The 25,641-nt window shown below is 47.7% G+C and overlaps 2 protein-coding genes across 2 annotated transcripts; both read left to right on the top strand.

The window, feature by feature from the left end:
* The first annotated feature begins 10,195 nt into the window (after positions 1-10,195).
* On the top strand, positions 10,196-10,705 carry LOC130888466 (small proline-rich protein 2B). Its single transcript, XM_057791373.1, has one exon. It carries the CDS (start codon positions 10,196-10,198, stop codon positions 10,703-10,705), a length of 510 nt encoding a protein of 169 aa, XP_057647356.1.
* A 9,931-nt stretch (positions 10,706-20,636) lies between these two features.
* On the top strand, positions 20,637-22,916 carry Mfsd5 (major facilitator superfamily domain containing 5). Its single transcript, XM_057792064.1, has 2 exons — positions 20,637-20,799; positions 21,344-22,916. The coding sequence occupies exon 2, from the start codon at positions 21,362-21,364 to the stop codon at positions 22,712-22,714; it is 1,353 nt and encodes a 450-aa protein (XP_057648047.1). The 5' UTR covers positions 20,637-20,799; positions 21,344-21,361; the 3' UTR covers positions 22,715-22,916.
* Positions 22,917-25,641: the final 2,725 nt, after the last annotated feature.

Consider the following 25,641-nt stretch of genomic DNA (forward strand, 5'->3'; position numbering starts at 1 on the left):
GGGGGTGGGGGTGGGAGGAGCCTTGCTCTGGGTGTGAGGGAGAAAGCCCAGGCAAGGGTGTGTGTCTGGCTCAGCCAGCGAGGCCTGCCTGGCTGCCTGGTAGATGCGCCACGAATGTTGTTGACGCTGGGTCACTAGAAACCCAAAGTCAGTGTCTGTGTCTGACAGGGACGGGCTCTGACTTCACACAAACCAAGGCTGACAGGCTCTCAAACCTAGAGAGGGAAGCCAATAGTTCGACCCCATTCTACCGAGTACAGAGCCAAGGAAAAGTGAAGGCCAATATCTATGCACAGAACCGACGCCGTCCCGCAAGGCTTGTCGGTTCGGAAGAGGAGGAAGATCGTTGGACAGGCTGGGCCAGCCCTAGCAGCACTCCCAGGGTGGCCAGCACCTGGGGAATGGGCTCCTCGGTCCCATCACATTTTCCACCCTGGCATTGCTCTGCTCTGGTCTTGCTGCCACCGAGGGGACAGGTATCCTCCTCCTGGGAAAGACTTCTTTGGTAGCCATTATCGGGTGAAAGAGAAGGGGGAAGAAGAGGCATGGTGCATGCTGTGACTATCCCAGGAGACCAGAGACGTCATTGGGGGTGCAGACAAGTTCCCCTTTTCACTCCAGGGCTGGGAAGAGCTGGGAATAGGTACTCCAGGGTCCTGTCCCCAGGTGGCCTGGCTGCTGTTGACTTTTCTGGTTACCCTGGGAGCAGCTCTTCGCAGTGTGGGAGGGGTGCGTGTCAGGGACTTGGACCCTGGCATTCAGGCTGGGGTGGGATGGTGAGCTGCCTGTGTGGCAGGGATCCTGCCAGGAGCCGGCAAAGTTAACCCCTCCTGCCCTGGCACAGGCTGGCGGAAGGAGGGGCGGGCCCAGTTGCGGTTTGGGAATGTGGCCCTAATCCCCCTCCTCACCCCACCCGGCACATCTGTACTTGGTTTACAGTGAATGAGTCCCCTGTCCTCATGAACCAGGCCTGGGCACCATTCCCTTCCTGCCCAGGCCCCGGGACACAGACCCAGGCACCACCCTACCCAGCTCTCTCCACTGGCTCTGACTTCTCTCAGTTCTCCCCTTCACCTTTAGAGGGTTCCAGGGCCTTGATCCAGAAACCAAGGGTTGGAGCTCTGAGACTGTAGCTTGGGGTAGCAGATGGGATGGAGATGTTAATAGGGTGTGGGGGGAATGAGAAACTATCCAAAGGGGCAGTGAGTCTAAAATCCCACTGTGTCTGCCTCCCCCTTTGTCTCTGACTTTGTCTGTGGCGGGTGTTTGTTCACTCATCCATCCTGGTTACTGTAATTACTTACTTGAAATCTCCTTGTTTTAACCTGTGACTGGAGTGAAAAATGGGGAGGAGACAATGTCCAGGAATATTCGCCCTGTGACCTCTCATCAGTAATTGTCTCTGACCCTCATAAGACCCAACCGCTGGCGTTTATAACAGAAGCTGTTAGCAGCAACAGGCAGGGCCTGGTGACAGAGGCCTGTAATCCCAGCTACTCAAGAGGCTGAGTCAGGGGACTCACAAATTTAAGCCTTGGGGCTGGAGAGCTGGCTCAACAGTTAAGACCACTTGGGGTCCTAGGATCATGCTTCTTCCTTTCCTGCCCTTTTAAAAATCTGTTTATGTTATGAGCATGTGTGCCTGAGTGTATGTAAGTACACAGTGCACATTCAGTAACAGTGAAGGCCAGAAGAGGGCTTGGGTGGCGGTGGTCCAGGCCATTAGTCCCAGCACTTGGGAGGCAGAGACAGGCAGATCTCTGAGGCCAGCCTGGTCTACAGAGTGTGTTACAGGACAGCCAGGGCAACATGAAGAGACCTGTCTCGAAAAAAATGAAACAGAAGAGGGCATTGCATCCTCTAGAACTGAAATTACAGACAGTTGTGCTCTATGGGTGCTGGAACTGAACCCAGGTCCTCTGCAAGAGCAGCGAGTTTTCCCAGCTGCTGAGTCACCCCTCCAGTCCCTTTTACTTCCTGCAACAGAGCAAAGAATGAGAGTAGCTACAGGGAGAAGACTCACCACGAATGTCTTCCCTGCCCTATCTTTGTCCTGTTACCCGACCCCTGCCTTTCACCTTGTCCCTTCCCACCAACATCAAGACACTGAATGGGTCATTTTCTCAAGCTCAATCTGGTCCTGCATGCCTGTCCCATGCCACACTCAGAGATTGCTGGCAGATGTCTGTGGGGGCTGGGGGAAGCTGGGTTACAATCCCTAAGGACATCATTAAGGCACAGAAGTACTAGAGGGGCTTGGAGACCAGGGCACCAAGGGAGAATATGATGAAAACATGTTTTGTACAACACGTGTCCTTTCCTTGTCCCTCCTCCCTCCAGGTATCCTCTATGCCAAGGTTGGTGCTGGCCCTGCCCTCAGTGCAGTACCCCTGTACCCTCTCCCTGTGCTTGCCAGCTGGTTGGCTCTGCGAATGTCCTCCCAGCCCCAGGACAGCCTGTCTACCTTGGCTTTAAAGTACACCATTTTAGGGCTACTCTGCACTGCTCTAAGAACTTCTTTCGGGGCATCACCATTCTTGAATTCAACAAATTTTATTGAACAGACTATGTGCTAAGCGATATTCTAAACCCTGGGAATACTTATGTATGGTCCCTGCCCTCCTTGGCTCGCAGACTGTTGGAGGTGTCAGGTGTTAACTAACTAGGGCAGTCAGGATAGAGAGGTGTGCAGGAAGGGCGTGTTTACACCCAGCCAGGGGCATCGGGAGAGCTTTCTGGGAAGGAAGAAGAAAGGGAGAGAGGAAGGAAATGAAAGGATCCTGGAGTCGAGGCCCTAGCTCTCAGTCCTATCACTCTGATAAAAAATAATAGGGGTCCCTGTTCCGGTGCCACCCCCGTGTCCAATATGCCACAAGAAAGGGATGGTAAAAACCTCCTCATGGCCAAGGCTAACTCTAGGACACATGACAATACTGTGCTAGAATGATTTCACTTATTCCTTCTCCTGTTCCAAAGAGTGAAACTGAGGCACAGAAAGGGAAGAATTACAGGCTTAGGTTTGAGATTACCATACAGAAATCAAAGGCTCCAAATTGGCAAATCCTCCAGCATGAAGGTTCTTGCATTTGCCTGGCTGGAGCCTCATGGGGAGAAAGTGCTCTCCTCCCTGTATACTCCGCCCTTCTGCAGATCCAGCCCTGACCTGCCCCACTCCCTGGAGCTAGCACGTCTGCCTCCACAGTTGCTGCAGTGTATGAGGTGAGTGCTCCAGGTGTCTGCCAGCAGCCTGTAGGCGGGCACAGCTGTCTGTTTTGCACATAACCTGCTTATAGGGAAGGGAGAATCTTCTCTCTCCTCCATTCATTTCCCAGGTACCCAAGTCCTAAGGGTCTTCCTTAACTGCTTCTTTTTAATTCAGTGCTTTGGATCAGACCCAGGGCCTTGCACATGTTTAGCAAAGCCTTTAACATGGGGCTACACACCAGTTGTTCAGTTTCCTTCTTCTGAAGAAAAGAATGGAAGGCCCTTGGGAGCAGGGAACTGGCTCTTTGTGGCCATGCCACCCCTGGAGGTGGCAGAGGTTATGGGACCAATGGGGTTAAGCTCCATCCCTGCTCTGACCTACTTTTCTACCTATGCCCACATCCCCTGAGGCCAGGGTGTTGGGTGGGGCCAGCCTGGCACCCCTGCACCCACACCTGGGACTTCCCCTGATTGGAAACTCCCAGGACCCAGGCCTCATGCCTGCTCTGCCAACTCCCACTGACAGCCTGGGTTCAGCTCACCTTCAGTCAGAGCTCTACCAGTCTCCTGCTAAACTACACTTAGATACCTAAACCAAGGACCCCCCAACCCTGTGGGTCCACCCTTTAGGGTCCTCTGTCTGGCTGCCTGCTAGCTGAAAAAAAAAAATTCTTTTAAAAGAAAAGATGTGGGGCCGGGAAGTGGTGGCGCCTTTAATCCCAGCACTCCAGAGGCAGAGGCAGGCGGATCTCTGTGAGTTCGAGGCCAACCTGGTCTACAAGAGCTAGTTCCAGGATAGTCATCAAAGCTACAGAGAAACCCTGTCTGTCTCAAAAGAAAGAAAGAAAGAAAGAAAGAAAGAAAGAAAGAAAGAAAGAAAGAAAGAAAAAGAAAGAAAGAAAGAAAAGAAAAGATGTGGGACAAGAAAGAGGGGGCTTGAAAGAGCTTCCCTTTGTTGATCACCTACTGTGTGCCAGGCATGTACACAGTCTCATTTAATACATGCCAGTATGATCTAGACAGCTCACAGCTATTATCCTCGTCTTCAGAGGAGGAAGCTGAGCAGCTGAGTGACTTGCTCAGTGTCACACAGCTAGGACACAGCTGAGCCAAGATGATAGCCCAGGCGTTGGCTCTCGTGATCACAGCAGGCTTTCTGTGCCTTTCCTATAGCCTCTTGTTCCTCTCTCCATGGGACAAGAGACTCAGAAATTAAGTATAACCTAATTCTGCAAACATTTATTAAATATCTTATATATATATATCAGGCACTGACAGGTGCCAGAAATAAAGAGGTCACTGTCCTCAAAGTCTGTGGGAGAGATGCGTATATGGACTAAGACATGTCTAACTTCAGTGTCCCAAACTAGCCTTGAACTTGCAATGTGGCCTCAGATGATCTTGAACTTCTGATCCTGAATGCAGAATTACAGGCATACAGCATGTGTTTATGTGATGTTAGAGACCAGAAGGAACCCAGTACACGCCAAGTAAGCAGTCTACCAGCAGTATATTTCTTAGTTGTTTTTTTTTTTTTTTTCGAGACAGGGTTTCTCTGTAGCTTTGGAGCCTGTCCTAGAACTAGCTCTGTAGACCAGGCTGGTCTCGAACTCACAGATCCGCCTGCCTCTGCCTCCCAAGTGCTGGGATTAAAGGCGTGCGCCACCACCGCCCGGCCCAGCAGTATATTTCCTAGCACAGGAAGAACATTTTTCTTTTTGTTTTGTTGTGTGTATGTGCATATGCATGTGTGTATATGTATGCATGTATGTATGTATGTATGTATGTATGTGTGTGTGTGTGTGTGTATATGTAGGTATATGTGTATATGCATGTGTGTATCTATGTGTGTGTGAGTGGTGTGTGTGTATATATATGTGTGTAGTGTGTGTATGTATGTATGTGTGTATGAATATGTCTGTGTTTGTGTGTGTCGGTGGTGGGATATAAGTATATTAAGAACAAGCCGGGCATGGTGGTGAGAGCCTTGCCTATAAGCTCAGTGCTTGGGAGACAGAACTGGGAGGAGCAGGAGTAGAAGGTCATGCTTGGCTGTGTAGTGACTTTGGGGGCCAACCTGAAATAACTAAGACCTTGCCCCCCAAAAAAAAGAAAAGAGAAGAAAAGAAAGGAAGGAAAGAAGGAAGGAAGGAAGGAAGGAAGGAAGGAAGGAAGGAAGGAAGGAAGGAAGGAAGGAAGGAAGGAAGGAAGGAAGGAAAAAATCCATAAAAGGATGCTGGAGAGGTGAGAGGTAGCTCGGGGGTCAAAGCACCAGCTGTCCCACCAGAGGACCCAACACTGAGGTTAGGTGGCTCACAATTGCCTGTAACCCCAGCTCTGTAGGATCAGACACCCTTTCCTGGCCTCTACGGGCACCTACACACATGTATGAGACACACACACAAATAAAATAAATCTTCTTTAAAATGTCAATAAAGTAATGAAGCAGGGCCAGTGAGATGGCTCAGAGGGCAAAGGGTCCTCCTACAAAGTTTAGCAGCCTGAATTCTGTCCCCCAGACCACACAGTAGAAGAGAACTAGCAAGTTGACGCTTGTAATAACTATAAACAAGAAATTTCCTTTATTATTGTTTATTTTTGTGTATGATGGTTTATTTACATGCGGGATCTTACATATGTGTGTGTGTCTGTCTGTCTGTCTGTGTATGCTTGTGTATACACAGCATTTCAAGACATTTAAGACAGCATTTCTCTCTGTAGCTCTGTCTGTCCCAGAACTCTCATTGTAGACCAGGCTGGCCTTGAACTCAGAGATCTGCCTGCCTCTGCCTCCTGAGTGCTGGGATTAAAGGTGTGCGCCATTCTATATTTTTAAAGCAGAGTCTCCCAATGACCTGGAGCTCACCAAGTAGGTTAAATTGACTGGTCAGTGGGCTTCGGGGATTGTGCTTGCATGGCAAACCTTTAACTAAAGGAGCTACATCCTTAACCCTCCTTTTTCATTTGCTCTACTTCAGCACCTAGTGTCTCTAAACAACTCAGTTTTGTCTTTTTTTTCTATTGTGTAGCCCAGGCTAGCCTCAAACTCATGCTCCTCTGCTTCGGTCTCTCAAGGGCAAGCATCCCATGGGATTACATTTTTTTTTTTTTTTTTGGATTTTTCGAGACAGGGTTCCTCTGTGGCTTTGGAGCCTGTCCTGGAACTAGCTCTTGTAGACCAGGCTGGTCTCGAACTCACAGAGATCCGCCTGCCTCTGCCTCCCAAGTGCTGGGATTAAAGGCGTGCGCCACCACCGCCCGGCTATGGGATTACATTTGTAATCATCCCTTGGCTGCATTTTTCTTGTTTTTAGGCTTTTATAGTAGAATGATAGTGTAACTCTTTTCTGTCTTTTTCTAAAATTTTATTTACTTATTATGTAGGGAACCTGATCAAATTACAGATGGCTGTGAGCCGCCATATGGTTGCTGGAAATTGAACTGAGAACCTCTGAAAGAGCAGCCAGTGCTCTTGACCTCTGAGCCATCTCTCCAGCCCCTCTCATTTCTGTCTTATTTCGCTCAACTTTCGTACTTTCGTGTGAGATACTTTTTTCACTTTTTAAATTTTTTTTTTTTTTTTTCTTTTTTGAGACAGGGTTTCTCTGTGGTTTTGGAGCCTGTCCTGGAACTAGCTCTTTTAGACCAGGCTGCCTCGAACTCACAGAGATCCGCCTCTGCCTCCCAAGTGCTGGGATTAAAGGCATGCGCCACCACTGCCCGGCTCACTTTTTAAATTTTTTTTTTTTTTTTTTTTTTTTTGCTTTTTTGAGACAGGGTTTCTCTGTGGTTTTGGAGCCTGTCCTGGAACTAGCTCTGTAGACCAGGCTGGTCTCGAACTCACAGAGATCCGCCTGCCTCTGCCTCCCAAGTGCTGGGATTAAAGGTGTGCGCCACCACCGCCCAGCTACTTTTTAAATTTTTATATGTATAGGGAGTTTGCCTGCATGTGTGTGCATCATGAGTGTGCATCATGTGTGTGCATCATGTATGTGTGTCATGTGTGTGCGTCATGTGTGTGCCTGGTGCTCACAGAGGCCAGAAAAGGGTATTGGATACCCTGGGATGGGAGTTCAGACATTTGTGAGCCACCATGTGGATGCTGGGAATTGAACTCAGGACCTCTAGAAGAGCAGCCAATGCTCTTAACCTTGAGCCATCTCTCCAGCCCCTATGCACGTTCTTGAACATCATGGTTTCTGGAGAATATTGATATGAGTTAAACTGTATGTTCAGTTTTCTTTTTCTGTTGGTGTTGGTTTTAGTTTGTTGGAAGCAGGGTCTTGCGTATGTAACCCAAACTGGCTTTGAACAGGCTGTTTACCCTCCTGCCGCAGCTCCCAAATGCTGAGATTACAAGCATATACCATCACATTCTTCAAGTTCAGTTGTATCAGACAATGCCAGGCTGTTTACCAGACGGTTACACTAGGGAGTGTGTATAGTACCTATAATCCTGCAACTGGGGAGGTCAAAACAGCGGGGTTAGAAGTTCAAGGTCATTGGCTACATAATGAATTTGAAGCTACTTAAGCTACAGGAGACCCTGTTTCAAAAAAACAAAAACAAGTTAAAAAATAGGTAACAATAAGTTCTACCAGGGTCAAGAATAGCTACATGATGCCCCACAGACTTTGCTACCTCAAACCATCTCTTCACTTTAACTCCAGCAAGGCAGGCAGAGGATCCCTGTGAGTTCCAGGCTATCCTCCTTTACAAAGCGAGTTCCAGAACAGCTCGAGATGTTACGCAGAGAAACCCCATCTCGAAAATCAAAACAAAAGATCCAAGTCCCTACCTTGACTCGCAAGCCCTCCTTGATGGGGCCTCTACCTTCATCTCTGACCTGTGTCACTGAGTCTTGCCTCTGTTTGGGCACTCTGTGGAATGCCCTTCCACTGGACATTTCTACATCTTGTTTCCTCACTTCCTTCCAGGCTTTTCCTGAAGATATCTTTCTTTAGGATTGCAATCTCCTATAAGAATTAATCCCAGCACTCGAGAGAAAGAGGCAGGCAGATCTTTGTGAGATCAAGGCCAGCTTGCTCTACAAGAGCTAGTTCCTAGACAGGCTCCAAAGCTACAGAGAAACGCTGTCTGGAAAAAACAAAAAACAAAACAAAACAAAAAGACTATGGGAACCCCCAGATATGAGCCCCAGAACTATATTAAAGAACATGAGCAGCCGTGCGTTGGTGTGCTACAAATCTTTAATCTTAGCACTCAGGAGGCAGAGGCAGGTGGGTCTCTGTGAGTTCAAGGCCGGCCTGGTCTACAGAGGATGTTCCCTTCCAGGACAGGCTCCAAAGCTGTACAGAAGAACCCTGCCTCAAAAAACAAAAACAAAACAAACAAACAAAAACAACAACAAAAAGGAGGCGCAGGCATAAGACAGGCTCTCGCCTTCCTTTCCCCTCCCTCCCTTCCCTCCCGTTTTCCCCTTTCTCCTCACTTTACTTTACGTATTACTGTTGGGGAGGTCGCTCGTGCCACAGCATACATATGAAGGTCATAGAACAGCTTGTGGGAGTTGACTGTCTTCTGCCATGTGGGGCATGGTGATGCCTATCAGGTTGCCAGGCTTGCAGGCAAGCACTTTCCTGGATAAGCCACCTCCCCAGCCCCTCTCCTTTCTATTTGTTTTGTGGATTTATTTCTATTTTATGGGTATGAATGTTCTGCTTGCATATATATGTGTGCACCACATGCATGTCTAGTGTTCACACGGCTCAGGAGAAGGCATCAGATCCCCTGGTACAGGAGTGGCAGATAGTTACGATCCATATGGGTGCCAGGAACCACATCCCCAAAAGAGCAGCAAATGCTCTTAACTGATAACCCATGTCTTCTGCCCGCTCCTCTTTTTTAATGTGGTGCTGGGGATCGAATCTGGGGGTTCCCTTATTCTTCACTGTGTTTTTCTTCTTACCTGGTTATTTGGTTTCATTCAGTCTCAGATAGTGCCTCTTCTCTGCCAGAGCTTGAAAACTTGCCCAGAATCCTGAAGGACCATCCAACCAAATTGTTTGGGGTTGTCTAAATTCCGCTCTGTGAACCACCTTTTATTTGATATTCCTATAATGAGCATAGTCATTCATTCACGTTCTGAAATACTGACTTATCTACTGCTGGGCTTTTGTTCCCATCCTGCGCTACTCCTTACTTCCATAGGCCCTCCTGACAGGGGAAATTCGGCTGTCTACTTCACTCAAGCATCCCGAGCCTGGGCCATAATAATTTTTTTTTTCTGGTTTTTCGAGACAGGGTTTCTCTGTGGTTTTGGAGCCTGTCCTGGAACTAGCTCTTGTAGACCAGGCTGGTCTCGAACTCACAGAGATCCGCCTGCCTCTGCCTCCCAAGTGCTGGGATTAAAGGCGTGTGCCACCACCGCCCGGCCATGGGCCATAATAATAATAATGGTTGTCCAAGTCAGTTGTTTCCCATAGACAGCCAGGCACACCCACACCCACACCTGGGACAGGCTCTCTCTAGCAGCTCCCAGAACCCAGGCCTCCTTAACACTCCTATCATCTCTAGCAACATCCCTGACTCAGTCTCCCGGAGTGCTTCTACTGTGGGACTGTCTCTGAGACCCCTGGGAGCCTAGGGAGAACCTGAAGCCTTAGTTCTGGCTCCCAGGGTTAGAGAGACTCAGGCAGGTAACCATGCCTAGAATTGCTAGGAATCCCTTGTGATCAAGCACCAGGGACGAAGGTAACACCAGTCCATTCCAGGCAAAGAAACAGTGTGAATAAAAGCTGTTGACATGAAAGTGCACATTCTATTTGAAGACTGTGTCCTGATCTGGTGCAGGTAAAGGACCATGAGCAGGATGGATGAAAGTATTGTCAGGCAGATTGAGAAGGGAATGGCCAGGTGGGGAAGTCTGAGCTCCCTGCAGGATCAGTAAGGCTCAGAGTGTCTTAGACTTAATCCTGCCCCCCTCTCCACAGATCCACCCAGCCACTAGCCTGCCTGATCCCACAGCCAAATGGACTTCTCCCTGGGCCTACGCTTGGGGCCCCGGAATAAGAAGGTTACCTATCAGGAGCCCCCTCAATCCTCTGGGCGTGGGCCTCCAGCTACCTCTCCCTGCTTGTCCTGTCCCCCTTCTACTTGTGCCTGCCCCTGTCCCAGCTGTCCCCCACCCACCTGTTCCTGCACTACTTGTCCCTCATATACCTGCCCTTCTTGCCCAGGCCTCCCTGGCCCACCCTGCACCTGCTCTTGCTCTCCTTGCCCTACCTGTCCTCCCTCAACTTGTTCCCATACGTACTGCGTCCCCTGCTCAAGTCCACCTTTGACCTACTGCCAGCCTTCGCCTTGCCCCATTTACCCTTGTCCCACAAGCCAGACTGCCTGTGGGAGCTCCCACCTGGGCTGCAGCAGCAGCTGCAGTTATGGCCGTGGTACTGCTTGGAGGCCTCGGGGCTCCACAGGCCGCTGCAGTTTCTGCTTCAGGAGACAGAGGGCTTCTCAAGGACTCTGTCTGATAATCTAGGCTGAGAGGACAAGTACTGGAGCTGCTTCCTCAGACAGAATCTCTGCTTGGAGTAGAGATGGAATCAGGTGGACACCCCCTCCCCAAGTCCGGAAGGGACCACTCCTTGGATACTAGTTTCTGGGTGTGCAGGTTCCAGAACCTCCTCCTCTGCGCCTTCTAGAAAGGGTAAGGTAAGCATGTCCCTGGCTCCTTCCTCTCTAGGACAGACCTCTGCCTATCTTCTTTGCGGTTCACATAGCTATGACAGGCTCCTCTTTCTTTAGGGGAGGAAACTGTTCAGCGGCCACTCCTGACTCTGGACCTCCACTCATACTCTTGATTGTCTCAGAGTCTCCAGCCTCCTAACCTCTCATCTTCAGCCAGACAAAGGTGGTAGGCACCCCTTAGACCAGAAGAGATGGCTGAGCAGAGGGCTCTTGGTTTCTCCCTCCCCTGGAATAGCTTTGATATCCTTCCTCGTCGTTTGTGTCCATCCAGGAACCTTCTGCCCAGATGTTTTGTGTTGGACATTTCTGAAAGCTCACTTAGCCTCATGACCTCAATCTTGTAGCAGTAACCCTGTCTCCGTCTTAGACAGCTATGCTCATCTGTCTTGGGGAAGAGGGGAGCTGGGAACACTTCTCTCCGGCTCCCAGTGGCCCTACCCATAGGTAGATGATTTTACTTGTATGCTCCCTGTTGGGGTGGAGATGAGAGATTCAAAAGCCACGAAGTGAGGTGGCTTTTTGAATTCTATTCTGGTGGGTTGGGTTCTTGTTGTTTTGGTTTTGTTTTCCTGGAGCTGAGGACCTAACTCAGAGCCTTGTGCTTACTAAGCAAGCTCTCTACCCCAACCCTGAGACAGAGTTTTATATAGCCTCATGAAGTCACCGTATAGCCAAGGTTAGCCTTAAAATTTTTCTTGTCTCTACTTCTCACGGACTGGGATTACAAACATGTGCCATTACACCTAACTCTCCCTTGGATTTTAATTTACCTCAACTCTCAATTTCTCCTCCTTCTCTATTTTCTTTTTGTTTTTTTGAGAGTTTCTCTGTGTAACAGCCCTGGCTGACCTGGAACTAGCTCTTTTAGATCAGGTTGGCCTTAAACCCACCTGCCTCTGCCTCCCAAGTGCTGGGATTAAAGGCGGTCACCACCATCACGGCTTTTCTTACATTTTATTTAATGTGTGTGAGCACTGTCGTGTGTGCCAGTGGAGGCCGGAGGACAACTTCTGGAAATCAGTTCTCTCCTTCCACCATGTAGGACATAGGCATTAAATTCAGATCTTCAGGTTTGGTAGCAAGTGCTTTTACATGCTGAGCCATTTTGCTAGTCCAGTCCCTGTTCTCTGTTTCCTGTGGGTTTCTTTTTCTCTTTGTTTCATTCATTTGTTTTATTTATTTATTTATTTATTTTTGACAAGCCCAGGCTGGCGTCAAACTCTGCCTTATTCTGCCTCAGTCTCCCCAGTGCTGGAGTTATAGATGTATGCCACTATGCCTAGCTGATTCACAGAGGACTTTGCAGTGTGGTAATCATGATGCCATCACCTGAGTCCACAGATGAAGCTTAGCATCACTAAACGTGAAGAGCCAGACCATTTGCCTGCTGTCATGATGCAGTCTGGAGCATTCAGACTAGAAAAGATGCTGGCCAAAGAGACACACAAATTGTTCAACATGAATTAAATCAAACCCCATTGCATATCATCTGTGTGTACACGATGTTCATAAGTGTGCACATCATTTCACATGTGTGTATATGTTGATAAGTGTGCACGTCACATCATATGTGCATACACAGTCATGAGTGTGCATGTCATGTGTGTACAGGTTCATGGGTGTGCATGTCATATGTGCATGCATGTCATATGTGCGTACATGTTGATAAGTGCGCGCTTCATGTCATATGTGCACACACGTTCATGAGTGTGCAAGTCACGTGTGTCAGGTTCATGAGTATGTACATCATGTCACATGTGTGTGTTCATGAGTGTACAAGTCATGTTATATGTGTGTATGCATGTTCGTGAGTGTGCACGCCATGTGTGTGCAGGTGCTCATGTAGACCAGAGATTTATTACTTAGAGCATGGTCCACCTTAGGTGTTTTTTTGCTTTGTTGTGAGACAGTGTTTCTCTGTGTAGCCCTGGCTGTCCTGGCACTCGCTCTGTAGACCAGGCTGGCCTCGAACTCACAGAGATCCGCCTGTGTTTGCCTCCTGAGTGCTGGGATTAAAGGCGTGCACCACCACTGCTCAGCGGATTTTTTTGTTTTGGAAACAGTCTTTCACTAGGTCCTGTCACTTCTGCCACCATGCCCAGTTCTCACACAGGTTCTGAGGACTGAACTCATGTCAAGTTTTTGTGCCAAGCAAGTATTTCACCTACAGAACTAACCTTTAGCCCCCTATTTAATGAGAAATATGGGAGATGGAGAAGCATATTAAATGACCCAACGAGGAAGTAAGTAGACGCTGGTAAAATGTGGGCGATTTTAAAGCCAGGCAGTGGTGGCACACGCCTTTAATCCCAGCACTCGGGAGGCAGAGGCAGGCGGATCTCTGTGAGTTCGAGGCAGCCTGGTCTACAAGAGCTAGTTCCAGGATAGGCTCCAAAGCAACAGAGAAACCCTGTCTCGATTTAAAAAAAAAAAAAAAAAAAAAAAAAAAAAAAAAAAAAAAGTGGGCAATTTTGAGAAAATCTGACCCAGTTACCTACATAAATCGATAGCTGTGGGAAACAAGAAAGGAGTTAAACTAGAGTTACAGAACATCATCAGAGAGGCCTGCGGGGAGAGCTGCATCAGAGAGGCCTGCAGGGAGAGCCGCATCAGAGAGGCCTGTGGGTAGGAGGCTATGGACAGCCATGCTGGAATATATGGGTCTGTTTTTGTTCAAGATTTGGGGGTGCCAATGATAAAAGGATAGTTTGAGGTTGATACAAGCAGGGTGGTGGCACACACCTTTAATCTCAGCATTCAGGAGGCAGAGGCAGGTGGATCTCTGTGAGTTCAAGGCCAGCCTGGTCTACAGGGTGAGTTCCAGGAAAACCAGGGCTGTTACACAGAGAAAACTTGTCTGAAGAAGAAAAAAAAAGTTGAGAACATTTAAGTGTAGACTGGGTTGTATTTTGTTTTTGAGATAGGGTCTAATGAATTATGCAGTCCTGGCTGACCTAGAACTCACTATATAGATCAGGCTGGTCATGAACACAAAATGATCCACCTGCCTCTGCCCCTCCAGTGCCTGGATTAAATGTGTATTACCATTCCCACTTCGTAGTCTATTGCTTTTTCTAAAATTTACTTAACATTTACCTATTTGTGTTTGTGTGTGCAAGCGTGTGTGTGCATGTGTGTGTGTGTGTACGCATGTGCATGTGCACAAGTACACACTATGAGTGTGGAGGTCAGAGAATATTTTTTAAGTCTGTTCTGTTCTTTCCTTTCACCAAGTGGGTCTTGGGGATCAAACTGAGGATGTCAGGCATGGTGGCAAGCAGTTAACTCTCTGAGCCATCCCACTGGCTCTGGACTGAATTTTTGTTTGTTTGTTTGTTTGTTTTTGTTTTGTTTTGTCTTTTGAGGCAAAATTTCTCTGTGTAGTTCTGGCTGTCTTAGAACTCACATTGTAGACCAGGCTGGCCTCAAATTCAGAGATCTGCCTGCCTCTGTCTCCCAAGTGCAAGGATTAAAGGTGTGTACCACCACCACCTGGCTGGACTGAGTTTTAAATATTCTTTTTTTTTTTTTAAGATTTATTTATTTATTATGTATACAGTGTTCAGTCTGCACGCATGCCTGCAGGCCAGAAGAGGGCCCCAGATCTCATTATAGGTGGTTGTGAGCCACCATGCGGTTGCTGGGAATTGAACTCAGGACCTCTGGAAGAGCAGTCGATGCTCTTAACCTCTGAGCCATCTCTCCAGCCCTGGACTGAGTTTTTATGACGCCAAGGAATTAGTGCTAATTTTCAGATGTAAGCATGGCTCTAAGGTTATTTCCTAGAGCTGATACAGAAGTATGGAATAACACAACGTACTTAATGTGAAATGTTTCAATGTAGAAAACAGAAGTAAGAGTGGCAGACTTTATAATGGTTGAAGTAAATATGTATGGGCTTATGGAATTATGTAGTCGAAATTTGAGTACATTTGAACCTTTTAATAATAAAAGTTCAGAAAGAAACTGTGCTGGTAAGTTGGTTTCTAGCAAGTCTCTGAGCATTTCTCCCTGAAAGCTAAGATTTTCTCATGCTTCTTATACAGATTCTAGTTCTGCCTACCCTCTGTTAGAAGATTGCCCTGAAACAGATTCAACGCAATGCCCATCAAAATCCCAGAAAAATTCTTCAAAGACCTCGAAAGAAAAGGACTCAACTCCATATGGAAAAGCAAAAAACCCAGATAGCCAAAACAATCCTGGGCAATAAAAGAACTTCTGGAGGCATCACAATCCCCGACTTCAAACTCTACTACAGAGCTACAGTACTGAAAACAGCCTGGTATTGTCATAAGAACACACAGGAGAAGCCGGGCGGTGGTGGCGCACGCCTTTAATCCCAGCACTCGGAGGCAGAGGCAGGTGGATCTCTATGAGTTCGAGGCCAGCCTGGTCTACAAGAGGTAGTTCCAAGACAGGAACCAAAAGCTACGGAGAAACCCTGTCTCGAAAAATCCAAAAAAAAAAAAAAAAAAAAAGAAGAACACATAGGAGGACCAATGGAACTGAATAGAAGACCCGGATATCAATCCACACATCTTCAAACACCCGACTTTGATAAAGAAGCAAAGAATATCAAATGGAAACAAGAAAGCATATTTAACAAGTGCTGCTGGCATAACTGGATATCAACATGTAGAAGAATGAAAATAGACCCATATCTATCACCATACACAAAACTCAAGTCCAAATGGATCAAAGACCTCAACATAAAGCCAGCCACACTGAACCTTATAGAAGAGAAAGTGGGAAGTACACTTGAACACATTGGCCCAGGGAACCACTTCCTAAATATAACCCCAGCAGCACAGATGTTGAGAGAAACAATTAATAAATGGAACCTCCTGAAACTGAAAAGCTTCTGTAAAGCAAAGGACACGGTCAACAAGACAAAACAACAGCCTACAGAATGGGAAAAGATCTTCATCAACCCCACATCAGACAGAGGTCTGATCTCCAAAATATACAAAGAACTCAAGAAATTGAACACCAAAAGATCACATAATCCAATTTAAAAAAATGGATTACAGACCTAAACAGAGAACTCTCAACAGAGGAATCTAAAATGGCTGAAAGACACTTAAGGAACTGTTCAACATCCTTAGTCATCAGAGAAATGCAAATCAAAACAGGTCTGAGATTCCATCTAACACCTGAAAGAATGGCCAAGATCAAAAACACTGATGACAACTTATGCTGGAGAGGTTGTGGGGAAAAGGGAACACTCTTGCATTGCTGGTGGGAATGCAAGCTGGTTCAACCCCTTTGGATGTCAGTGTGGTGATTTCTCAGAAAATTAGGCAACAACCTTCCTCAAGACCCAGCAATACCACTTTGGGTATATCCAAAGGATGCTCAATTGTGCCACAAGGACATGTGCTCAACTATGGTCATAGCAGTTTTGTTTGTCATAGCCAGAACCTGGAAACAACCTAAATGTCCCCTGATAGAAGAACAGATAAGGAAAATGTGGTACATTTACACAATGGAGTACTACACAGCAGAGAAAAATAACGACAGCTTAAATTTTGCAGGAAAATAGATGGAACTAGAAAACATTATTTTGAGTGAGGTAACCCAGACACAGAAAGACAATTATCATATGTACTCACTCATAGGTGGTTTTTAAACATAAAGCAAAGAAAGCCAGCCTACAAACCACAATCCCAGAGAACTTAGACAACAATGCGGACACTAAGAGAGACTTACATAGATCTAATCTACATGGGGGGGAAAGTAGAAAGTAGAAAAAGACAAGATCTCCTGAATAAATTGGGAGCATGGGGACCTTGGAGGAGGATTGAAGAGGGGAGGGGAGAGACAGGGAGGGGAGCAGAGAAAAATGTAGAGCTCAATAAATATCAATTAAAGTTTTCTTTGGTACAAAAAAAAAAAAAAAAATTGCCCTGGAGATAAACTGCACCAACAGTTAATTCTCTCTCCTCTAGTTACCTGCTAGCAAATTTCCCTTTTTTTTTTTTTTTTTTTTTTTTTTTTTTGGTTTTTCGAGACAGGGTTTCTCTGTAGCTACGGAGCCTGTCCTGGAACTAGCTCTTGTAGACCAGGCTGGCCTCAAACTCACAAAGATCCACCTGACTCTGCCTCCTGAGTGCTGGGATTAAAGGCGTGCACCACCACCGCCCAGCACTAGCAAATTTCCTAACAAGATCTTTTGCGGTTGTACTTCACAGTCCAAGAGGTCATAGCAACCTTCAGAGTATACATATTTTGAACAGATGGTACAATGATCTAAAATAACATAGGGGCTAGGGAGTTTGCACAGTGGTTGGGAGCTCACACTGCTCTTATAGTTACTAGCCTCCACATGGAGTCACAACCTTCTGTAACCTAGATCCAGAGGTGCTGACACCCTCTTCTGGCCCCTGAGGGAACTACATGCCTATGGTGGGTATATAAACGTACACACAAGCACACATAAAATCAAAATAAATACATCTTTGGTTTTTGTTGCTTTTTTTTTTTTTTTTTTTTTTTTGGTTTTTCGAGACAGGGTTTCTCTGTCCTGGAACTAGCTCTTGTAAACCAGGCTGGTCTCGAACTCACAGAGATCCGCCTGCCTCTGCCTCCTGAGTGCTGGGATTAAAGGCATGTGCCACCACGGCCCAGCCTTGCTGTTTTGTTTTTATTTTGAGAAAGAATTTCCCTGTGTAGCCCTGGCTGTCCTGGAACTTACTATGTTGTCCAGGTTGGCCTCAAACTCAGAGATCCTCCTGCCTCTGCCTCCCAAGCCACCAAGCCATCATGCCTGGCTAATAAATCTTTCTATTATTATTATTATTATTATTATTATTATTATTATTATTATTATTATTTTAGGTCTTCCTAGGTAGAATTTTCCTGTGTACCTCTGGCTGTCCTGGAACTTGATCTGTAGACCAGCCTCACGTAGGAAACAACTGTCTGCAACTCCAGTTCCAGGGGATCCGACACCTTCTTATGGTGTGTACAAACACTGAGTATATAGTATACAGACATATACATAGGCAAAACACCCATACACATAAAATAAAAATAAATAAATACATACATACTGAGACCCTGTCCTCCCTCCCTCCCCCTGAAAAAACCAATATAGAGGACAGATGGCTCAGTGGTTAAGAGCATTAGCTGCTCTTTCAGAGGTCCTAGGTTTGATTTATCTGACACCCTTTTCTGAACTTTGTGGGCACTTTATGTACATGGCACACAGATATGCATGCATACAAAATACCCATACATATAAAATCATATATGCACATATATATGTGCACTCACACACATACATACACACACATATATATCCTTCAGGCATATGAGGCAAGTAGATTGCCAGCTGAAATAGGTAGTACTGCACAGACCTGGCCAGATGTCTCAGAGGTTAAGAGCACTTATCTCTCTTTTACAGGGGACATGGGTTTGGTTCCCAGCACCCACATCAGGCAACTCCAGTACCAGGGAATCCAAAGCCTTCTGGCCTCCAAAGGTACCCACACACAAGTGGTACACATAAACTCCTGAAGCCTCATACACATACATATAAATAAAAATAATAAATAAAAATTTAAACGACAGGCCGGGTGGTGCTGGCGCACGCCTTTAATCCCAACACTTGGGAGGCAGAGGCAGGCGGATCTCTGTGAGTTCGAGACCAGCCTGGTCTACAAGAGCTAGTTCCAGGACAGGCTCCAAAACCACAGAGAAACCCTGTCTCGAAAAACAAAAAAAAAAAAAAAAAAAAAATTTAAACGACAGGGCTGGAGAGATGGCTCAGAGGTTAAGAGCATTGCCTGCTCTTCCAAAGGTCCTGAGTTCAATTCCCAGCAACCATATGGTGGTTCACAACCATCTGTAATGAGGTCTGGTGCCCTCTTCTGGCCTGCAGGCATAACGCAGAAAGATATTGTATGCATAATAAATAAATATTTTTAAAAAAATTTAAATGACAACTGCATATACTCAGAGAATGGGTATATAATAATTACTTGATAAATATTAACTGTTAACTTGGACCAGGACTTTCTATAGTAATTTACATGGATTAAATTATGAATTCATTTGATAATTGTCTGTGAATAATTATAGAGTATTTATTACATTACCAACGGTTGCTTTAGGTATTGGGAATATAGATGGAAAAAAAAAATACAAATCTATAGGGAGAAGAAGTAACATAATACGCAAATAGAAAATTCCGTCCACCAGATGGTGTTAAATGCTATGGAGAGAAAGAAGCAAAGAAGGAAAGCAGAGCATGGGGCTGGCACTGCTCAATGAAATCCAAGGACTCGGGAGGTGGAGGCACGAGGGATGGAAGTTCAATTAATTCTGACTACATACTTAAGGGAAGGCCAGCCCGGACTACAGAGTGGGTTTCAGGACAGTCAGGGCTGTTACACAGAGAAATTCTGTCTCAATAAACCAAAATAATAAGAATAACACATTTTAAAAAGTATTGACTTTTTTATGGGTATGCGTGTGAGCCTAAGTGATTGCATGCATACTACTCTCCTGCAGATACTGTTACGCATCAGAATAGGCCAGTCAGATCCCCTGGAGCTGGAGGTACAGGGGGGCCTGAATCATGTACTGGGAACCAAATTCTAGTCCTCTGCAAGAACAGCAAGTGCTCTTAATCCGTTAATCTTTGAGCATTCTCTCTAGCTAATAATAATAATTACTATTATTAATTTATTTTTTGAGACAGGGTCTCATTCTAGTCAAGTCCTGGAACTTACTATGTAACCCAAGTTGGTTTTAAACTCTCAGTAATTCTCCTGCCTCAGCCTTCCAAGTACACAAGTACAAGTATTATATGAGCCACCATATCATGGTAGGAAGTCTTCTCTAATAACATGACATTTGAAAAGAAAACTGGAGGCGGTTAAAAAAAAAAAGAAAAAAAGTAAATATCTTGTCGCCGAACCTTGCAGGAAGCAGTGTGCAGAGGCCCAGGTGGGAGGGAGTGTAGACAGAGCAGTAGGCAGGGTGATAAGAGTATATAGGTCATGGAAGTAGCGAGAAGCCCCGGGACAGATGTATCTGTACACCATTAGAAAGATCTGACTTCCATCTTCAGGGAAAAGGCAAGCCACTTGAGGGTCTCCAGGGCATAATATTGAGGCTGAAGAAAATTTAACAAACATCCCAAGATAAAGCAGTTCCTAGGAAGCAGGAAGTGGGAGTTGAGCTCAAGGAGTGAAGTTTTTTACTCTGTGCTGCCACTGAACGTTTAGCCTTCCTCATTGGGCACTGCTCTCCTATGAGTTCACACAAAGTGGGACTCAAAGGAAGGAGAAGTAAGGAAGCTTGGCTAAGCTAGTAAAGTGAAGGGTAAACCTGGAACCTCAGTCTATGTGCAGCCGGAGTCCAAGTTCTTTACACCACACCGCCTCCCTCAGGTGTCTGAACAACACTGACTGCTGGCAGGGAGGTCACTATCGGAGATGCAAACCCTGGATAGCCTCGGCTTAGGGCAGCCGCTGGCTCGGAGGAACCGCCGGCCTCCTTCCGAGGTACCGCGTGGAGGAAAACAGACAAAATACGTTTTCATCTGGGATGACCCCGCGGGTATCGGCGAGGTGGAGGAGTCAATGGCACCGGACACAACGCCACCAGAAGCCGCCGGCCTCTCCGCTAACCCCTTCCCCACGGTTCTTCGGCTCCAGGGCGGGGGCAGGATGGAGGGGCGGGGCTTCGGCGCCGCGCCCCCGTCACGTGACGGGGCCATCATGGCGGCGGCCACGGGCCAGCCCGGCTCCCGGAAGCAGGCTGTGAGGGGCGGGCGCGCTGCTGGAACCCGAACGGAGCCGGAGCCAGTGCGGGGAGGGCTGCCCGGCGGCCTGGAGCCGGACGTGTCCGGAGCGTCCCCGCAGACCGGGGCAGCAGGTGAGACGGAGGCCGGGCGAAGCGCCAGCGGGTGAGGGGACGCTAGGCTGGGGCTAGGGGGCGCAGGGAGTTCGTGTGACCTAGAGTCGGGGGAACCTGCCATGCACGCGCGTGACCGTGAAGCACTTGGGGAGGCCCGCGCGGGCGGAAGGGATGCTCGGGTTATATGTGGAGACACCGAGCTCCAAAACTGGCTTATCAGTGAGAATGGGAGGTAACAGAAGAAACGTACAGGAGCTATCATGGAGAAGGGCAGCAGCCCCTTTAGAACCTGCGGGACCGGGATTACTGAAAGGAGCCCCACTTTGCAGTAGTGCCAGGCCAGGGTGGGGCGAGTGCTCTGGCCTCTCCCCCATCTCCCTGCCCCACAGAATCCTAGGCGACAACCACTCCTCCCACCCACCCGACTGGTCCCTCCGGTCTGAGCTCTGGGGGAGTGGAACTGACACGGATTTGGGTGGAGCTGCCTTCTGCTTAGACACCCAACCCCTTGACTATGCCACCTGGATTATGGATGTGACTATGACCAACGTTCTTTCCCCAGGTCGTCCGGGGGCCCACCATGCTGGTGACTGCCTATTTGTCTTTCGTGGGCCTCCTGGCCTCCTGCCTGGGCCTGGAGCTGTCAAGATGCCGAGCCAAGCCCCCTGGAAGGGCTTGCAGCAACCCCTCCTTCCTTCAGTTTCAACTAGACTTCTATCAAGTCTACTTTCTGGCCCTGGCAGCAGATTGGCTCCAAGCCCCCTACCTGTATAAACTCTATCAGCATTACCACTTCCTGGAGGGTCAGATTGCCATCCTCTACGTTTGTGGCCTTGCCTCCACAGTCCTCTTTGGCCTGGTGGCCTCCTCCCTTGTGGATTGGCTGGGTCGTAAGAAGTCTTGTGTCCTTTTCTCCCTCACTTACTCTCTGTGTTGCTTAACCAAGCTCTCTCAAGACTACTTTGTGCTGCTGGTGGGCCGAGCCCTTGGTGGGCTGTCAACTGCTCTGCTCTTCTCAGCCTTCGAGGCCTGGTACATCCATGAGCATGTGGAGCGTCATGACTTCCCTGCCGAGTGGATCCCGGCTACCTTTGCCCGAGCCGCCTTCTGGAACCATGTGCTGGCTGTGGCAGCAGGTGTGGCGGCTGAGGCTGTGGCTAGTTGGATGGGACTGGGGCCTGTGGCACCCTTTGTGGCTGCTATCCCTCTTCTGGCTCTGGCAGGGGCCTTGGCCCTTCGCAGCTGGGGAGAGAATTATGACCGTCAGCGTGCCTTCTCCAAGACCTGTGCTGGAGGCTTGCGCTGCCTGCTGTCCGACCGCCGCGTGTTGCTGCTGGGCACCATACAAGCCCTGTTTGAGAGTGTCATTTTCATCTTTGTCTTCCTCTGGACCCCTGTGCTGGACCCACACGGGGCCCCACTGGGCATTGTGTTCTCCAGCTTCATGGCTGCCAGTCTGCTGGGCTCTTCCCTGTACCGCATCGCTACCTCCAAGAGGTACCACCTTCAACCCATGCACCTACTTTCCCTTGCTGTCCTCATCGTCGTCTTCTCTCTCTTTATGTTGACTTTCTCTACCAGCCCCGGCCAAGAAAATCCCGTGGAATCCTTCATTGCTTTTCTACTTATTGAGTTGGCCTGTGGGCTCTACTTCCCCAGCATGAGCTTCCTTCGAAGAAAGGTGATCCCAGAGACAGAGCAGGCTGGTGTTCTCAACTGGTTCCGAGTGCCCCTGCACTTATTGGCCTGTCTGGGGCTCCTTGTCCTCCATGACAGTGATCGAAAAACGGGCACTAGGAATATGTTCAGCATCTGTTCTGCTGTCATGGTGATGGCTCTGCTGGCAGTAGTGGGACTCTTCACGGTGGTGAGACACGATGCTGAGTTGCGGGTACCCTCGCCCACAGGGGAGCCCTATGCCCCTGAGCTTTGAAGCTTCCAGGACAAGGGGTCGGGGATGGACTTTGAATCCCACCTACCCAGCTGTACGACTCACTTTGTGACTCTGTCCTGCAGCCCCTCTTGCCAGTGCTTTGTATTGGGAAGGACATGGGGTGATGGACTAGAAAGGTGCCAAAAGTTGACTGTGTTATTCCTTTCCTCCTCGCCGTATAAAAATAAACACTTGTAATGGATCATTGATTTGATTTACTGTACCCACCTCAGTTTCTGGTGAGGGGGCAAACTGGAGATTTTGGAGTAGACGTGGAATTACTAGCAAACACTCTCTATTTCTGATATCTTCAAGTCTGTTTCCAGTCAACCAGAACTGGGCAGAAATCCTCCATCTTCTTTTTTTTTTTTTTTTTTTTTTTTTTTTTTTTTTTTTTGGTTTTTCGAGACAGGGTTTCTCTGTGGTTTTGGAGCCTGTCCTGGAACTAGCTCTGTAGACCAGGCTGGTCTCGAACTCACAGAGATCCGCCTGCCTCTGCCTCCCGAGTGCTGGGATTAAAGGCGTGCGCCACCACCGCCCGGCATTCCTCCATCTTCTTGACTGGGCCAGGTGCCCTCCCCAGTGGTCCACATGCAGGGGAAGATGAGCTCTTGAAGCTGGGGTCACAGGGATGTGCAGGATGCTCGACTTGTTACCTGGTGCTGAGATCTGAGCTCTGGTCCTCATGATTATGCATGCAGCCATCTCATCATCATAACCACTGAGCCGTCTCTCGAGCTGCGTAGGGGAAGATGGCCTTTGAGCATGTGGTCAATGCCCTGTTTATCAGGCCATTGAACAAAGATTCCAGAGGTTTGGGCTGCTGTACTGCAGTGACTGCCCCGTTAGAATAAACTAAGTTCTTCCCTGTTCTGAACATGCATGCCTGCCTGCCTTCTGCTTTGTGGCTACAAATGCCCCATTTGTCCAGGGCCATCTAGGCATATAGGTCCTGTGTCCCTCCTTGAAACATAAGCAAAGGGCCACCAAGAAGAGAGTGGAAAGGGCTGAGGGACAGGGACATCTTGTCTGTACCTGATTCTTCCCCACCCAGCCTGGGTGAAGGCTAGCAAGTCATCAGGGCAGGAAATAGTACCAGTGGGAACACCAGTTTTGTGGGCCCCTCCCTGCCTCGCCTCTGATTGTATCTGTCTTTCCTCCTCCCAGCAGAACCTGGGCTTCCCAAGAGAAATGAAGGCTACTTTAAAAAGGGTGGGGATGGAGGGAGAGTGCCTCAAGGGTGTGTCCTGGAATGTGCTTGAGATGGGCATGGGGGACCCACATGTTCTGGAAAGGAATTAATTACTTTTCCTTGGGTCTTAGAAGAATTCAGGATGTTCCAAATCCTGTAAGTACCAGCCTGTGTGGAGAAATAGCATAAGCTGATGGTGGAGTTTCTGCAGCAGGGGGCTGGGGAAACGACCAGTCTCAAATGCCCACTCAGCAGAAAAAGGCAATGTCTTCCCACGCAGGCTGTGGAAAGTTGAGGGTAAGTACAAAAGCAGGTACCATCATCCCCCCCCCGCCCCACACTGCCCCCATCATCTTGAGGCTAAAGAAAGTCTGTTGCAATAATTTAACTTCTTCTTTCTGCCCGTTGAGCTGGACCATGATGAATTTTTTTTAAAAGATTTATTTATTTATTATGAATACACTACTCTGCCTGCATGTATACCTGCACCCTTGAAGAGGGCACCCAGATCTCATTGTAGATGGTTGTGAGCCACCATGTGGTTGCTGGGAATTGAACTCAGTATCTCTGGAAGAACAGTCCTCTTAACTGCTGAGCCATCTCTCCAGCCCTGACCATGATGAATTTTATAATTATCTGTAGACGTTCTGTCTTTTCCTGTCATATTGTGATCTCTTGAGGGCAGGAGGAAAACGTCTCATTCACTCGAGCCACTCCCAAAGTGGGTGCTTTGCCCATGCCCAGTGTGTGTCTGGAGAAGAAAGTTTACCTCCCATATATCTAGTCAAGAGTGGCCCATGCAGAAACCTATTACAATACAGAGAATCTAGAGCTTAGCTCATGATTTGGTTTTGTTGTTGGTTGTAACATGAAACGGGGCCAGGCCTGCTTGTTTTTGTTTGTGTCCTGCCTGGTATCCTACAACTGTTTAGCCCCAAAGAAAATCACACGTCGGTCTCCATAAATTATAAGCTGATTGGCCCATTAGCTCTAGCCTCTCACTGGCTAACTCTCACATCTTGATTAACCCATTTTTCTGATCTATGTTAGCCATGTGGCTCAGTACCTTTTTTCAGTGGGGCAGATCACATCCTGCTGCTTCAGTGGTCTGGGCAGGAGTGGGAAGAATCAACTTCCTCCTTCCCAGAATTCTCCTGTTCTCATTACATCAATTCTACTTCCTGTCTGGTTTTCCCACCTATTTTTCCTGCCTGGCCAATCAACATTTATTTAAAATATGATTGACAGAATACAGACAATTCTCCTGCAGTTGTCTTCTGTTTTTGAGCCGGGCCTCACTGTGCAGTCCTGTCTGGCCTGAACCTGAATCTATAGAGCAGCCTAGCCATGAGGTCTCAGGTGTCTGCCTGGAATTACAGACATCCACACCTAGCGCCTGGAATTACAGACGTCCACACCTAGCGCCTGGAATTACAAGATGTCCATACCTAGCTAGTGGCTTGTTTTATAAATGACAGTAGTACTTACTGGCAGAGCTATGATGTGGGTTGGGCTCTTTTTTTTTTTTTTTTTTTTCCGAGACAGGGTTTCTCTGTGGTGTTTTTTTTTTTTTGTTTTTTTTTTTGGTTTTTTTTTTGGTTTTTCGAGACAGGGTTTCTCTATAGCTACAGAGCCTGTCCTGGAACTAGCTCTTGTAGACCAGGCTGGCCTCGAACTCACAAAGATCCACCTGTCTCTGCCTCCCGAGTGCTGGGATTAAAGGCGTGCGCCACCA

This window comes from Chionomys nivalis, chromosome 17, assembly GCF_950005125.1.
Source record: "Chionomys nivalis chromosome 17, mChiNiv1.1, whole genome shotgun sequence".
In the NCBI taxonomy this organism is placed as follows: Eukaryota; Metazoa; Chordata; class Mammalia; order Rodentia; family Cricetidae; genus Chionomys; species Chionomys nivalis.

What these genes read in the sequence shown, in the direction of transcription:
- LOC130888466 (XM_057791373.1), top strand. Translation starts at nt 10,196, where the DNA reads ATGGACTTCTCCCTGGGCCTACGCTTGGGGCCCCGGAATAAGAAGGTT.
- Mfsd5 (XM_057792064.1), top strand. Translation starts at nt 21,362, where the DNA reads ATGCTGGTGACTGCCTATTTGTCTTTCGTGGGCCTCCTGGCCTCCTGC.